Genomic DNA, 15,511 nt, shown 5'->3' with positions numbered 1-15,511 from the left:
CATTTTGGTTTTATAACTCTACTATTTTACACATGTTAGTATATATCTCTAACCTTTTTAAAATTTTTCTTTTTCAAGTACATACATTACTAGGGATCACTGAAAATTTTAAATAAATTTATTTTTAAAAATAAGTAATAAATTATTAACTTATCACTTAATATGATATACATTTAAATGTATTAGATTTAATACTTAATAATTCGATCAATTCATAGATTCAGGCTTCAAACTTTTTATTTTTTGAATTTTAATTTTATCAAATGCACCGTTCGTTCGTGATGCCAAGATTATTATTAGTTAGAATGTTCTAATCCAACAACCTCCTCTACTTAAACAAACCATGACGGCACTGCAAACCCGCAAGACATAGCTGCATTGCCCTCCCCTCCCCGCAAAACACCCCAAAAAAATTTAAAAAATAAAATAAAAAAGAAGAAGACATAAATAATGCATTTACCGGGAAGGACACGAAAAACCAAAACTCATAGATTTTTTTTTGATATTTTCTTACTGAAGTAAGAACTTACGTAAATAAACCTAATCCCCACAGTAACTCTAAAAGCCGACACAGATTAAATAAACCAAAACTCATAGATGCCCACACAGAATCACACATGTCGACATAGATCATAGCTGGAAGGTTGGGCTCGGGGGTTGTTGGTTTCCTTGCTCGTAAAACTACAATACTATGAAGTACTACACTGTTATCTCTTGCATTTTGTAGAGCATATGCTGCTGTGCACGGATAATTCCATAAATTCAAGGGATAATTTCATAAACCTTCCTGAGGTTTCTGACAATTTTACTAACTTTTCCTGAGCTTTTTAGAATTGCCTGACAAAACTTGGCCCAATTGCTTGCATCACATGGTGCGAAAATACTACTGATAAATGAGACTAAAATCATGCGGTCCTTACATCACATTATATGTCATTAGAAGACTAAAATCTGATAATGAGTCATTAGGATATATGAATTGACACGATGTTATGTGAAACTATGATTAAACAATGATTTTGGAATCTTCGCTCTCTGCCTTAAACTACTTCAAGGCAAATGGTATTTCGGATAATCTTGGATTGCATTTCTACTTATCTAGTGTAGGGCTACTAATATGGTTATGAAATATGAATTAATAATAATGTTATTCCTCTTGGATTGTAGTTCTGGTTTGCTCCTTGTTAACTTACAAGGTTTCATATTTCAATTCTTAACTTACATCATTTAATGGATCTATAATGCCGCAACTTGAGCATATGACAAATAATTTAGTTTCTATATTGCTCGTGGACCTATTCAAATATCTCTTTTTCCACCTTAGTTTCTACAACAAATCACTCTTTTTCGCCTTAAATGTTGATGTTTAAAGCGAAAATGTCTTCCTTCTTCATGGTGGTTCATGTCTTCGTATACTATCGCAAAGATATTCAAATATAGCCATTACAAAAGAAAGCAGAAGCCGTTGCTACGGCTTTGAGCGTAAATGGTTGGATGCTACTTCTAACGATTTTTCCTTATTTCACTAATATCACCTCATTTTTTCTAATTTATTTTTGACTTTTATTAGTTTCTGTTATTTCACTAATATAACTTGTACACCTACAAAAGGGGCATTTATGAGAACAAATTCCCTTCTCTCTCTTAAAAACACTTTTTTATGTGCACTTTTCCTAACATGGGCTGATTTTGTTATCAAATCCTAAACTTCAAGGGAAGCTAGTGTAATTCTGAAAACCTTGGGAGGTCAATGAAATTGTCAGAGACATTAGGTAAGGTTTCCAAAATTATCCCTAAATTCAATGGAGCCCACAGCATCACCAAACATCTCACCCTCCAAAAGTCCAAACAAATCAACCAACTACTCCACTATTTTTCCCTTTGAACCCCCCCCCCCCCCAAACGAAATATAAAATCTCTACCTGCTTTCCATGTTACCGGGTTGTTTGACCACCTCCGTCGGCCCGAGGAGCCCGCCATACCTCCCACCAATTTCTTTCTAGGGTAAAATACACTTATTGTCAAAATCTTCTCATTGTTTAAAAACACACATTGAACCTCCTTACACTATGGACTAATCTTGAATTTGGATGAAAAACATCCAAATTAACGGAGAGTGAGTCACACTCGCCTAATACGTGAGTAAAATTGATCACGTTGATTTTTCTGCATAAAAACTGATTTCTTCTTCCAATTATACCCTCATTCTTTTCTTTCTTTTTTTTTCACTTTCTTTTGCTTTCCTTCTCCCAAAATCAGAAGGTTGCTTTTTATTCTTTTTCCTTTTCTTTCGTTTCATCTCCTTCCTCCTCCCGCAATCAAAACAGAGACAGCAGATGCACAAAAACACCAACCCCCTCACAACCACGACCACTGCGACCACTATTTCTCCTTCTTATATTTATCTTCTGTTGCAGCACCAGGGAATTCTTAAGAAAGTTCATGTCAAACTTTGGCTTCTTCTCCAATAGAAATCTCCTTACAGCAACACCTTTAATCTCTTAAGTAATTACCCTTAACCCATTCTTTGGTAACCAGATTTTATGCCATCACCATTGCCATCGTGGTCACCAATTGATACGTAAGGCGGGCAGAAATTCAGATGGATTTGAGATATGAATCAAGGCAGCCTCACAATTTTTCTTTTAATCCATGCAAATATCTGACTTTTTGTGTGTAATTGGTGTCATATAACCATTTTACTGGTCCAAAGGATTGTTTTTATATAGTAATTTGTTGGTTTTGCTTTGTTTTTGGACTAAAATTTATAGTTTTGCCTATCACTGTTCATGCCTATGTTTGTTACCCTTTGCTTGTTTTTGGTCAAATCTGATTCATAATCATGATCTACGCTGAAATTGGATTTGAGGGTGTAATTTTTGTTAAATTCTATCACTGGTGGTAGCTACTAGCGGCGCTGCTTCTACTATCGCTGCCGCAAGATCTGTAAATGATAATAATAGGCAGGGAAGAAGAGAAACTTTGAAAATTTTCACCTTGACTCATAAAGTCTATTTGTAAACCCACAAAGACGATGATGGATGTGGCAGCAGCGGTAGCAAAATAATGAAAGCTGCTTTATCGCCGGAGAAAATGAAGAATGTTTTAAAATTTTAGTTTGGCCCCTTAATTTTTTCCTTAGACAATTCAAGATTCATGAATTTAGATGAAATTTGAGACCCAATGGTGCTGAAGATGATAATAAAGGTAACGACCACTAGAATCATAGTGACGGCGACGATGGCGGTGATGACAAGGTAACAATTGCTGGACTGAAAAAAGGAAGAAAAGAAGAAGAAAATGGAAGGAAAAGAAAAACAGAAAAAGGAAAAAAAAAGAACAAAAAGAAAGGCAATGGGTTCTGAAATCTGATCATCATCTGAAATCTGATCATCATCTGGTTGAAGAAGACAACAAATTTTTAGAATTTGTTGAATTAATCCCTGAATTTTACTTTTTTCTTAAATAAAGCAAGAAAATTTTTAAAATCTTACGTAAAATCCGAACTAACTTTTGATATAGTTTGAAAACAAGGTTAATATAAAAATTTTATATTATTTCATCAAATTGGATGATTTCCGTCCGTTGGCCAAATTAATCCAAACCATGAGGGGGCTCTTTGAGAGTTTTTAAACAATGAAGAGATTTTATGACAATAACCCAAACCACAAAAGAGTTTAGTGTATTTTACCCTTCTTTCTATCGTTTCCCCTTGCACTCCTTGAAAACTAAGGGCTTAATTAGATTTACCGCACTTCAAGGTCCGTCCAAAGTTGTGAAGCCCCAAAACCCCCCGCGGGGGTCCAAACCACATTCGCATTCAAACCACAATCAACAAAATTACCGAGTGCTCCAATCCGCCCGCGTGCTTCCATCCACATTCGCATCCAAACCACAATCAACAAAATTACCGAGTGCTCCAATCCGCCCGCGTGCTTCCAACCAACGTACCAACCAATCCATCCCCAATTGAACCAAACTTCCCAGTTTCCAGTTTTACCTGTATGCATCCCCGGTGGTCCAATCATTTCAACCACCCCCGGCGCAGCGGAAAAAAAAACCACACCTGCCGTCTCATCACTTATCACTACTATTATCAAAAGAGGGCATCAAAGGTTGAATAGCCAAAACCATGAAACCAACCCCACATTCAACATCAAGTCCAGGGCTGGAACTCTCTTATCTAAAGAGCACATTCCAAATCCCTGCAAAGTGTATTCTATTAGTCCCCTGCTCATAAAAGCCCCGCCGATTAAGCATGAAGAAAACGTTAATATAACAATAGATACAGAAACGGAATTTGTAATTCAATTCTAACATCAAGAAAACCACCAAAAAAAGGGGGGGAAAAAAAAGAACCCCCTACTGCAACCTCTTCACAGACACTACTGAAAATTAAGACCACTTCTACTACATTATGTCCCATAAATAGCTGGCTAAATCTTAGCAAAAACAGCTCGTCTTCCCAATCATGCAACTACTTAACGGAGAACTTAACAGAAGGCCAAGAACTGACAGGGTGTCACGGACAAAATGCCGCGAAAAGAAGCTGCCAACCCCAGTTTGAAAGAGCACCTCATCTTTCTTCTTGAACCTCGGCATCTCTTGCTCATCATAAAAGATTGGAACTCTAGCGTTCCATGTATTTTAATTCCTGCCTCTCTTGGAGCCAGGCTTCCCGGAATTTTGCAGCCCACCTTTTTTGCTCCTAGATTTGACAACTGTCTGGGCAGAGTGAGGAGTGCCACGATGCCCAGGAACCAAAGCAGGGAACCCAACAGCAGGGATTCTGCAAAATTTAACACATTCTGTCAATTCATTTTATGCATAAATTCTAATTTTCTATTTCGCTTTGGCTTAAAAAAAAATTCCATCCATGATGTATCAAGGACAACAAAACTGTCACACGTGGATTTGGAGTTGAGAGCTACAGCAACTATTCCAAAGCGACCATGAGAATAGACCACCCCAACACCAACAAATCTCAATCTATTACAGTGCCTAAAGCTAAGCATTTTTAAGAAGTTTTACTTTCAAACCACATTATAAATTATCAGTAGGTCTCCACGAGGACTAAAAGAACGTGATAATTGAGGCTACGCCTACATCAATGAAAGGTGCAATTGAATTCAAAGAACTAAAACCGAGTGAATGGCAGGTGATACGAAATGCAGTATCAGAAACCCGGAATACATAAGTTACATATGTAATAAAAAGACTAAATAAGCGAGCTGTTTCAGTGTGGTCGCATTTCTGTTCTCAACTCAACAAAGTCTGGCAGATCACGGGAATTGTTGTTCCTTTTGGACTTTGAAAATTTAAAAACGTAGCAATACAACGAAGAATTTTGGAAAAAAGAGAGGGGGGGGGGTTGTTAAGAGATGACTGAAAAAGATGGTGTACTCACCCAAGATGAGCACAGCAGACTCCTGCTTGGTTGTGGAAGCATCAAAGGCCTGGGTGGTGGTGGTGGTGTTCAAGGAAAGGCGTAGAGCATGATTCTCAGCAAGATAGCACTGAAGCAACATCCCGAGCCTCCTGCACTCTGCTTCATAGTACCTGCTCTTGATCTCGAGATCCTTTATATACATCTTCTTCCTTTCTCGAGAACGGACAGCTGCATCCCTGTTCCTCAATTGCCTACAAAAGAAAGAACCAGATTCAGTAAAACACAAATACTACAACCGTAATAGTACAAGATAGACTGTTCAAAGGTTCAACTAAAAGCACCATAAAGCAGGGGCGTGTGCAAAGATGAGATTTAGGGCCATCACCTTCAACAGAGCAAACTGTACTCCAACTAACCCAAACAAATTCAAATATTTAACAAAATTCGAAGCCTGCTTAATTGTTGGGAGCAAAAACCACAATCCAAATTGCAGTCAAGGTAGATTTAATCATGTGAACGGCGGTGGGTGCAGGGGACCCCGCCCCCCGCCGGGCGGGGGGGGGGGGTGTTCCGTTAAATTGGTCGGGTATAATTCCAAGGATGTAGGCAGCAGAGAGGGAAGAGTGAGGGTACCTTTTGCGTTTCTTGGAAATAGGATCGGCATCGTCACCATTGTTATTAAGCTGGCCCGCCTCGCTCCCTTCCTTCTCCTCTTGGTGGGGGTGGGGAATAGCAGCAGGGGGGAGGAGCTCCTGATGACCTATGAGCTTGGGGGGTTGTTGGACATCCTTGGCGTCGGAGTCGGAGTTGGAGTTGTGGTTAGAATAGGGGAAGTCGCTTTCGGGAGATGGATTATCGGGGGAGGAGGGATCGGATGGAAGCGGCGAATCGAGGATTATGTCGGACAAAAAACCGAGGGAGGCGGTAAGGCGGTCCTCCTCCCCCTCCTCCTGGGGATACATGTCTATGATGTCGTCTTCATTCAAGAGAAACTGCTCGATCTGGCGGATGTTGGAAAAATCATGATCGTACTGGGCGGCGGCGGCGGGGGACGAAGGGTTTGGATGATGATGATGATGAGGAGGAGTAGCATCCAGCATGGTGTTGCTGTGATCCAAATCATCATCACCGACTAGCACTAGTATATCATCCTCCCCGCCACCACCAAAATCACTCATCATCTCTCAAAAATGATTCAATCATTAACTGATTACGAACAAATAAACAGAAACAATATAATAAAACTAATCACCGCTACTCCCCTGCTAAACAGAATCAAATCAAAATAAAAATAAAAAGGGGCCTCTTCCAGGGTCAGTTTTGTGCTAGTTGCGGAGGAAGGAGGAAGATAAGTATTCACCTCTCCCCAGAAGGTGAAGAAGCATCGCGTCCGTTTCGCCCAAATTTATTTGTTTAATACAGAAAAGTAGTAGCGTACTGGTGGTATAAAACCAGCTGGACTCGGCTATCTGTTCGTTCCTTCGTGCTTAAGCCTTAACTCTTAAGTAGTAGTATGTTTCAAACCATCGTTAGCAGTACACAATCCGTATGGTCCAAGTCCAATGGTAGTACATTAGCAGTGTATTATTCGTATTTATGTCCGTCTTTTGGTCAAACGGAGTAGTTTCTTAGCCTTTTCTTCTACCCTTTTTTTTTTTTTTTGGGGGAGGTTGTGGGGACGGAGGGGGAACTGACTGCATCATCCAACCAATGGGATGGAAGGATCTCATAGTGACTGAGTGATATACTCTTTTATGTAGTTTTGCTTAATAAAAATTAAGAAAAAAAAGGGAAAAAAATCAAACGAAGCCTATATATTTTGAATTACCCGTATATAATATATATATAATAAATATATGTAATATATATAATTATGCATATTCTAAATTTAAAAAGTTAATAGTTTATAGATTATCGTATAATAATATACAAATATTAAACATATGCATTAAATTATGAACTTAGGCCTAACCCAATAATCTCCGAATCTCTAATAAATTTGTAAGCTGAATGTAAGCCTTATAATAGTGAACCCAAGCTTGAAGCACGAAACGGGCTTGTTTGGAAGTGAAGTTTTTGGCCAAGTTTTTTAGCTACTAGTTTTTTAACAACTTTTACTACAGGAACTCCAAAAAACTTATCAAAAATTTTTACCTACACACTTTAAAATAATACACAAAAAACTTTTTTCCAAAATCTTAGCCGTTCCATTGCTCCTTTAACTCTGCTCTCTCTCACAAGTCATAAGCACCTCAATCCTGCAATTCTCTGCAAACCCCCAGGCGGGAAAAAAAATCAAATTGTGCATTAAATTTCCAAAATTCCAGATGATGCTTAATATGAAAGCCTCCCCGGAGGCCCGGACGACGTCATCTTCATCATCATCGCCGTCCCGCTCAATCGTTACAGCGGAGAAGGCTTTCTCGTTCATCTCCAAAGGATGGAGCGAGGTCCGCTACTTCGCAGGTGCTGACCTCCAAATGATTAAGAACCGGGCGAACAGGGGAACAGGGGAATAGGGAAGGGGGGTGGCGGGGCAGAGGGGAGGGGGAAGGGGCAGAGGGGCTGGCGTGCAGAGGTGAGGGGGAAGGGGCAGAGGGGGTGGCGGGGGAATGGGGCTGGCGAGGGAAGGAGGCGGGGGGGAAATGCAGAGGAGAGGAGAAGGGGAAAGAGAGGACAGGGGTGGCGGGAGGGGGAAGGAAGAAGAAGAAGAAGAAAGAGAGGAAAGAAAAGAAAAAGGAAAAAAAGAAAAAAAGAAAGAGAAAGAAAAAAAGAAAGAAAGAAAAAAAAGAAAAGGAAAAAAAATTCACCTTACAAAAACTTTTACAAAATTTTTTATCTTATAAAAACTTCTACAAAAAAAATTTTCACCTTATAAAAACTTTTACAAAATTTTTTCAAAAACTTCTACAGTGCACTACAGTAAAGTTTTAGACAAACTCCCAAAAAACTCAAGTTCCAAACTACAGTAAAGTTTTTGTGAACTGAGTTTGGATTTGACAATAACTGACTCACTAGGCGTGATTTGCAACCCTACTCATAAAGTAAAAAGAAAAAAAAAAAACACTACTCAATAATGTAACTTGGACAGTAGTGTATTATTTAAAATGGGATTAATTATACTTTGCCCCCCTAAATTTGGCCCTTATAGATATTTTATCCTCTGAACTTCAAATATGTACACATTAACTATTATGCCTAACTTGTTGACAAGGTTGAAATGAAATTATATTCTGCATAACCAAAATACCTCCAGCCAATTCTTATGGGTCGGGTTCTCCCTTCATGTTTTAGAATAAGAAAGCACGGATCACAAGAATCTCTCCACTTGAGTAGAATCGTACGAGTGTTAGCAATTTATGAAAATATCCAACATTAGAAGTTGGATTCCCCTCTTCATTAGGGTACAATAGTATAAGTGTTAGACGTTTGTAAAATACCTTGCATATCTACAAAAGTCTACAAAATACGCACTAGTACACACCTTTGCTTAGATAGACTTTTCCTTTCATCTTTATTATTTTCTCTTTTTTCATAATAGACTAGACTAGAATAATATAGCAGATTATTTGGGATAATTTTTTTTAAAAATATCGCAGCACTTTTTTGATGTAATATATATAAAATAAAAAGTAGTTAAAAATATGTTAATGATGCAAACAAATTAACGTGTGTAAATAAAATGCTATCCAAACACACTAATAAGTATGGTTATTTGTAAAACTGAAATAAAAATTGCACTCTTAGCATGCTATTTGTGATGATCCCACCTCTCCGTAAGGTTAACTCAATGATTTGGCGGACCGTCTGCCCAATTCTCATCAAGACTCACTCACTTACATTTTTGAAATAGTCTTTCACGCCTCTAGATTAACATATAAGTTCCATTCATCTAAGAATTTCAACTTAATTTACAACCAAAAAATGAAACATAGGATTTCATTACCAAATATCCCAAATACATTTCATCTACAAAAATACAAGTACATGAAAATTATACACACTATTTCACGCTTACTTGCTCTGGCCTCCACTCTTGTAAGGAAAACAAAAACTAAATGAATAAGCTAAAAGTCCAGCGAGTTTCCCAAACAAGCGGTCAGGTAGATAAAACATGGAAGTATTACATTTAACAATTTACACACTTTGCACAATACTAAACAGTCAATCGAGAAACAAACATTCAATCATTAAGGATACGTGCTCAATTGGAGCCATTCATTCAGTCATTCAGTCGCCGTTCATTTCCCTTATACCTCCGACATTTAAAACATTTAAAAGTGAAAACTCTTTCAATGTTTATTTCATTCATTTATTTCAATCATTGCATTGCATTCACTGTCCAGTTCTCCATCCGATTTCGTGGTCATACTCGAGTATACCAAATACTGTTTTCGGGTCACCAGCCGCCCGACTGAATCGCTTCTGTCTCAAGTTGACTGAAAACGAACGGCAACGGCCCAATTCAACCAAAGACTTACATTCATGCATAAATAATATTCAATCATTTGATCATTGAAAATTCACATTCACTTAAGTCAAGTGCGATAAAATACACACTCGTTCATTGAAAATCCTTTTAACAATCATTAAAAAATATTTAACATTCAATCAAACATTCACAACGTTCCACATAGTCATTGGAAGCACAACGTGTAACGAACAATTACCAATCAATAGCAATTTTTCATTTCAACCCTGATTCGTCCTCCTGAACTCTCTCGAATTTTGTGATCATATATTATATTAAAAAACTAGCAAAACCAAATCAAATTACATGAAGAAAATAAGATTTCAAAACTTCATTTAGAAAATATATCAATTTATAAGTTTTATACCCATATAATTTATCAAAAATATAACATTTTCTTATTCAAATCAAGGAAAAACCTCATGTGCATACTAAATCAATGTTTCAAGAGTCATTTGGAGTACACGAGCATTGATTATAGTCAAACGTTTGAGGAAATTAGAATAAAACTTTCAAAGTGCAAAGTTGAAAATTGTCCAACTAGAAAATGATTTGAAAAAACTCATTTCTTTTTACTTAAATCTCTTGTCTTGGCCCAAAACTAATACACATGCAAAGAAATAGATTATATCAAGTGTTTTGAGTAAAATCATATACAAGAGAAAAATAAAAATACTCTAAATTCACACCTCAACTCTCGCTTGCTAATATCAAAGGAAGATCATATAAATATAATTTATATAAATAAACCTCATGGGTTAATAACCTTATGCACAATACATGCATGCTCCTTTTGTTTTTGAAAAGAAAATGAGTAGAATATTTTAATTTTAAAACTTGGCATATGCAACCAAACATCATGTGTAAAATGGTCATCACGTTTACCATGCACAATGTATGAATGTGGGCAAAAATTCAACTCATATACCACCACTAGAGTGGATTCAAATATCCCTTAACAATCTAAATCCAAATCATCCAACAATCATATTCCCACTTTCACTTCCACTCACTTATCTACAAGAAAATAAATGGATAGCATTTTTTCTATTTTTTCTTACATTTTTCCTCCAATTTTAAAGCTAATTTTCATAGCCAAACAGCCCAAACAAATCCACAAGTGATAAGATACAAGAGATTCTTATTTTAAGCCACAAAATGAACTAAATTAGGCATGTACCAAGCATGTCTTTAACATATGTCTAACTTGAAAATTTAAATCCTAAACTGAAATTTAACACCAAAAGTTAGAAATCCTTCAAGTGAAACAAAAAATACATGTACAAATTAGAAAATCCTCATGGCAGCCCAAAATTTCATAACAAGTTGAAAAATAATAATTCAAGATTGGAAATTTCGAATAAAAGCTGAAAATTAACCATTAAAGTTGGAAATTGTACATAGAAGCTAGAAAACCTCATCTCAAAGCTAAAAAGTTCATCCAACTTCATATCAAAACCAAATCATTCATATCAAGGCTAACTAACACATTCCAAAACTGAAAATTGCAAAACACTAAGAAAAATCATGAATCTTTCATAAAATCCATCATAATCAAATCATATGTTGTTTAAATGGCAAAATAAGAAGGAAAAGAGAGGTTCTTAGTATAATACGTCAAGATCCCAAGATAAGTTGCAAGACAAGAGTTTTCTTCCTCAATTGACTCTACCAAAAGCTTCCCTCCAAATTTAACTCAAGATTAATCGGTATGGATTAGAATTCGTGTTTGAATTGCTCATGAATTGAACAAGAAATCAAGGATAGAAGTTGGTTTCTTTTCTCTCCCTTTCTCTCTCAATATTTTGGCCAAAGCAAGAAAGAAGATGAAGGAATTTTGGTGTTAATTTTGGAGATAAATACAAGTTTTTTTAAGTCAAAGTTTTAGTCAAGACTTGATGGATAATCCACAAGTGGCGAAACAAGAGTAATACCTATCTCTTTGTCTCTTGCTTGTCTCTAATCTCCAAGATAACTAGAGTTTCTCTAATACACTTTTAACACTTCTAATCACATAATTTCTCTAGTACCACATTTGCTCTCGTCTACCAAATTTAATGCACACTTCTTACTAGTCGGTCATACTACCTTAATACTCTACAAAACTTAACATGCACTAAAATATAAAGAAAAATGATAAAAATCTCGACTCAACCAATAAAATCACCGTGAAATTAAGGCCAGCAAAATAAAATAAAAAAATATAAATTAATTTTTTTAAAATAAAAGAAATTATAAAATAATTTTTTCGGGTCCTCACACTATTACCTTGTGCTTGGATTCATGAATAGAGGTAAATTCAAATCGAGTTGATTGAGTGGTACTACACTCGAGCACTACTTGAGCTTGTTAGCTTGACTAGCTCATATTTGTAAAAGGTCGAACTCAACATGTTTGGGCTTGTGAAAACTCGAGCTTATTCAAGTTTGAACTCGAGATTGAGCTTGATTTTCCAAAACTCAGTTTTCAAATTTTCTCAAGTAAACTCAAATATTAAATTCATAACCAATTTTTAGAATTTCCAACAAAATTTAACATGAGTCTGAAAATCCAAATCCAACTAAATAGAAATCAACAATTTGTAGCTTTCTGATCTTATAAATGCCCGATGAAACAAGAAAATATTACATGAAAAGGCAGCCTTTTAACCTTAAAACTACAAAAAGAAAAAGAAAAATTCCAAGGATAAAAAAACTCAGCAACAATTGTCAAAGAGCAAAGAATATTTATTTTATCCCTCGATTTCCCAACCTGCCTAACAAAAAATTGGTATGGAAAGATATGATAATGAAAAAGAGATGAGTAGAGAAATAGACGCTATTTTTTTCAATTTCTATCATTTAGGCCTAAAAGAGACGTGCAAAGAAAAGAGGGAAAGACATAGGTGTTCGTACCTAAGAGAGAAAAAGAGAACACAAATGAAAAAAGGTAACAAAAGGGATTGTTTTAGTTTGAGTGCAATGTTTACCAATTCGCCCACAGAAATAATTATTTTAAAGCATGACATTGTAGTGATTATTTTAACAGTCTAAATATGTAATTTAATAATAATATATACATTAAGAAATAAACTAGTATTTGATTAGGCTCGTCAAATATTCGAACATAGCATCCTACTATTAGAACTTGGCTCGTTCAAGTAATCAAGTAAGTTTGAACTCGACTAGAACTCGATTAATACCTAATCAAGTCCAAAATTTGACTAAATCACTCACAAGAGTAGCTCGTGAGCAACATGAGCACCTCAATTGGATTGTACACCTATTCATAAAGATGCCATTCATTTTCTTCTTTTTTGTGAGGAAGGATAGAGTGCCTCCCCTCCCCCCCCCTAATTTTTCTTTTCTTTAACACGATTAGTATTATGAACGAGTACAGGAATTGAAAATTATTTTACTTCGCTTAAATAAAAAACTTTCCTTGGCATGTTTTTATTATTTCCCTTAGCGATGCTTGTCCAATAGCTAGTTTGGATGGAAAGATTTGAACTAAAAAGACAAGAAAGAAAGGCAAAGTTGACTTGTCAGATTTTTGGAAGATTTTCAAGAGACAGAAAAGAAAGAAAGGGAACAAATTTAAAAGGATAAAACTTGTGCTACAGTTTAAAAACTTTCCGACCAAATTCGAGCAGAATATGAAGGAAACTTCTTCAAAGCCTACTAATACTGTTTAAATGCTCATCTTGCCCTTAAAAAACTATGGCATGAATTTCTATTGGCTTATATATTCAAAATCATTCCATTTCTTTTCAAAACTTTAAAACAACATTAGAATCACTTCTTTTCTTTTCTCTTATAACTTAAGTTTTCTGCTCCTTTCCTTTCTGTTCTAGACTCACAAACTAGCTGTTGGTCTCCCTATTGGAATGGAATCTCTATCGTCGGTACACAAATATAGATTTTACCTTTGTCTTTTTTTTCCCTAACAAACATTTTTGGAAGCTTGAAGCAAGACATCACATAAGTAGGAATAGCCTGGGCTACTGCCTTGATTAACACATCGTTCCCGGCCTGTGTCAAAGTTTTTTCCTTCCACCCTTTAAGTTTTTTCCAAACTCTTTCTTTAACAAAACCAAAAATTTCAGATTTGGACCTACCAACCATATATGGTAAACCCAAGTAAAGCCCTTTTCCATCATCATCTTGTACACCTAGCAGATCACCAATTCGTCTTTGTATATCTTCGGGAGTTCCTCTATTCAACCATTTTCCTTCTTCTTGTTGCTGGATATCTCGTTCATACACATCTTCTCTTTGTTTCCCGGGTCTCTAGTGAGTTACAGACAGAATTCGAAAAGGTCAAATCTTTGATAATTCCATCATCTATGATTGAGTTGCGAAAACTTCTGGATAGGTATCCTACATCTGAACCAAATTCTTTCTGGTTAAAGAATATCTTTCTAGCTGCTCTGGAACAATTACGAGATTCTCTAGAAGAAATACGGGGTTCTGCTTCTGGCGGCAACATGCTTGGTCCCGCTTATGGGGTCAAATCAATAGGTTCTAAGAAAAAATTTACTTAGGGCATATTGCTACTGCAATATAGCCGGGACTTTTGAAAATTCACCTTTTGTCCTAATGCTTTCCTATAAATTTGCAATACTTCCATGATAGTTTGGACACTCCATTCATCTGCTTTAGCAAAGAACAAACTATTATCTGCGAACAAAAGATAAGTAATTGAAGGGCCTGTTCTTCCATTTGAATCCCACTCCATAAGCCCTGCCTCTCCTGCTTTCGGATAAGTGACGAGAGCCCTTCTGCACACAAAATAAAAACGTAAGGCGAGAGAGGATCGCCCTGCCGCAATCCTCTCCTCGACTCAAAGAAATCCGTATTACCACCATTGATGATAATTGAGTAAGAAACAGAGCATACACACTCCATGATTAAATGGCACCAATGTTGAGGAAAACCGGTAGCATGTAACATATATTCAAGAAACTTCCATTCAACACGATCATACGCTTTACTCATATCAAGTTTTAGTGCCAGAAAACTATCTTGTCTCTCGCTCCTATGCTCCAGCCAGTGGAACATCTCAATAGCTGACATCACATTATCCGTAATCAATCATCCTTTAACAAAGACATTTTGATTGTCACTGATAATATATGGCATCACATGCTTCAAGCGATTAGTCAAGGTTTTTGTAATCAACTTATAAGCCACATTGCATAACTAATGGGGTGGTAGTTAGATATCATAGCAGGGCTTTTCATTTTGGGTATTAGCACTATATTAGTTAAATTCAATTTACCGAATTTTGCGCCACCATTAAGAATTGAGAGAGCCATGTCCTTCATCTCTTTCCCAACAATTCCTCAATATCTCTGGTAAAAACCAGCATGAAGACCATCAGGCCCTGGAGCTTTCCATGGGTACATTTGTGCCAACGCATCAATGATCTCTTAGTCTGAAAACTCCTTCATGAGCTCCAATTTCATCTCCTCGTCTAATTTTTTATCAATGATATTTGCATATAACTCCACTTCCACACCTTCTGAGGAGAAAAGTTTGTGATAATACTCCAAAATATGTTGCTCAATTTGTTCGTCAGTGCTTATCCAATCCCCTCTTTCTAGCCCAAGACTCTCGATAGTATTTCGCAATCTCCGCTGGCTAGCTTTGTGATGGAAATAAAAAGGTGTT

The 15,511-nt window shown here is 36.4% G+C and overlaps 1 protein-coding gene across 1 annotated transcript; it reads right to left on the bottom strand.

Moving 5' to 3' along the window:
- Window positions 1-4,252: 4,252 nt before the first annotated feature.
- LOC113712422 (uncharacterized) lies at window positions 4,253-6,867 on the bottom strand. The gene is made up of 3 exons (XM_027235845.2): window positions 6,023-6,867; window positions 5,408-5,640; window positions 4,253-4,789 (listed from the first exon to the last, which is right to left on the bottom strand). The coding sequence occupies exons 1-3, from the start codon at window positions 6,568-6,570 to the stop codon at window positions 4,494-4,496; spliced, it is 1,077 nt and encodes a 358-aa protein (XP_027091646.1). The 5' UTR covers window positions 6,571-6,867; the 3' UTR covers window positions 4,253-4,493.
- Between the last annotated feature and the right edge of the window lie 8,644 nt (window positions 6,868-15,511).

This window comes from Coffea arabica, chromosome 10c (genome assembly GCF_036785885.1).
Source record: "Coffea arabica cultivar ET-39 chromosome 10c, Coffea Arabica ET-39 HiFi, whole genome shotgun sequence".
NCBI lineage: Eukaryota > Viridiplantae > Streptophyta > Magnoliopsida > Gentianales > Rubiaceae > Coffea > Coffea arabica.
This window is presented reverse-complemented; position numbering and strand designations above follow the sequence as displayed.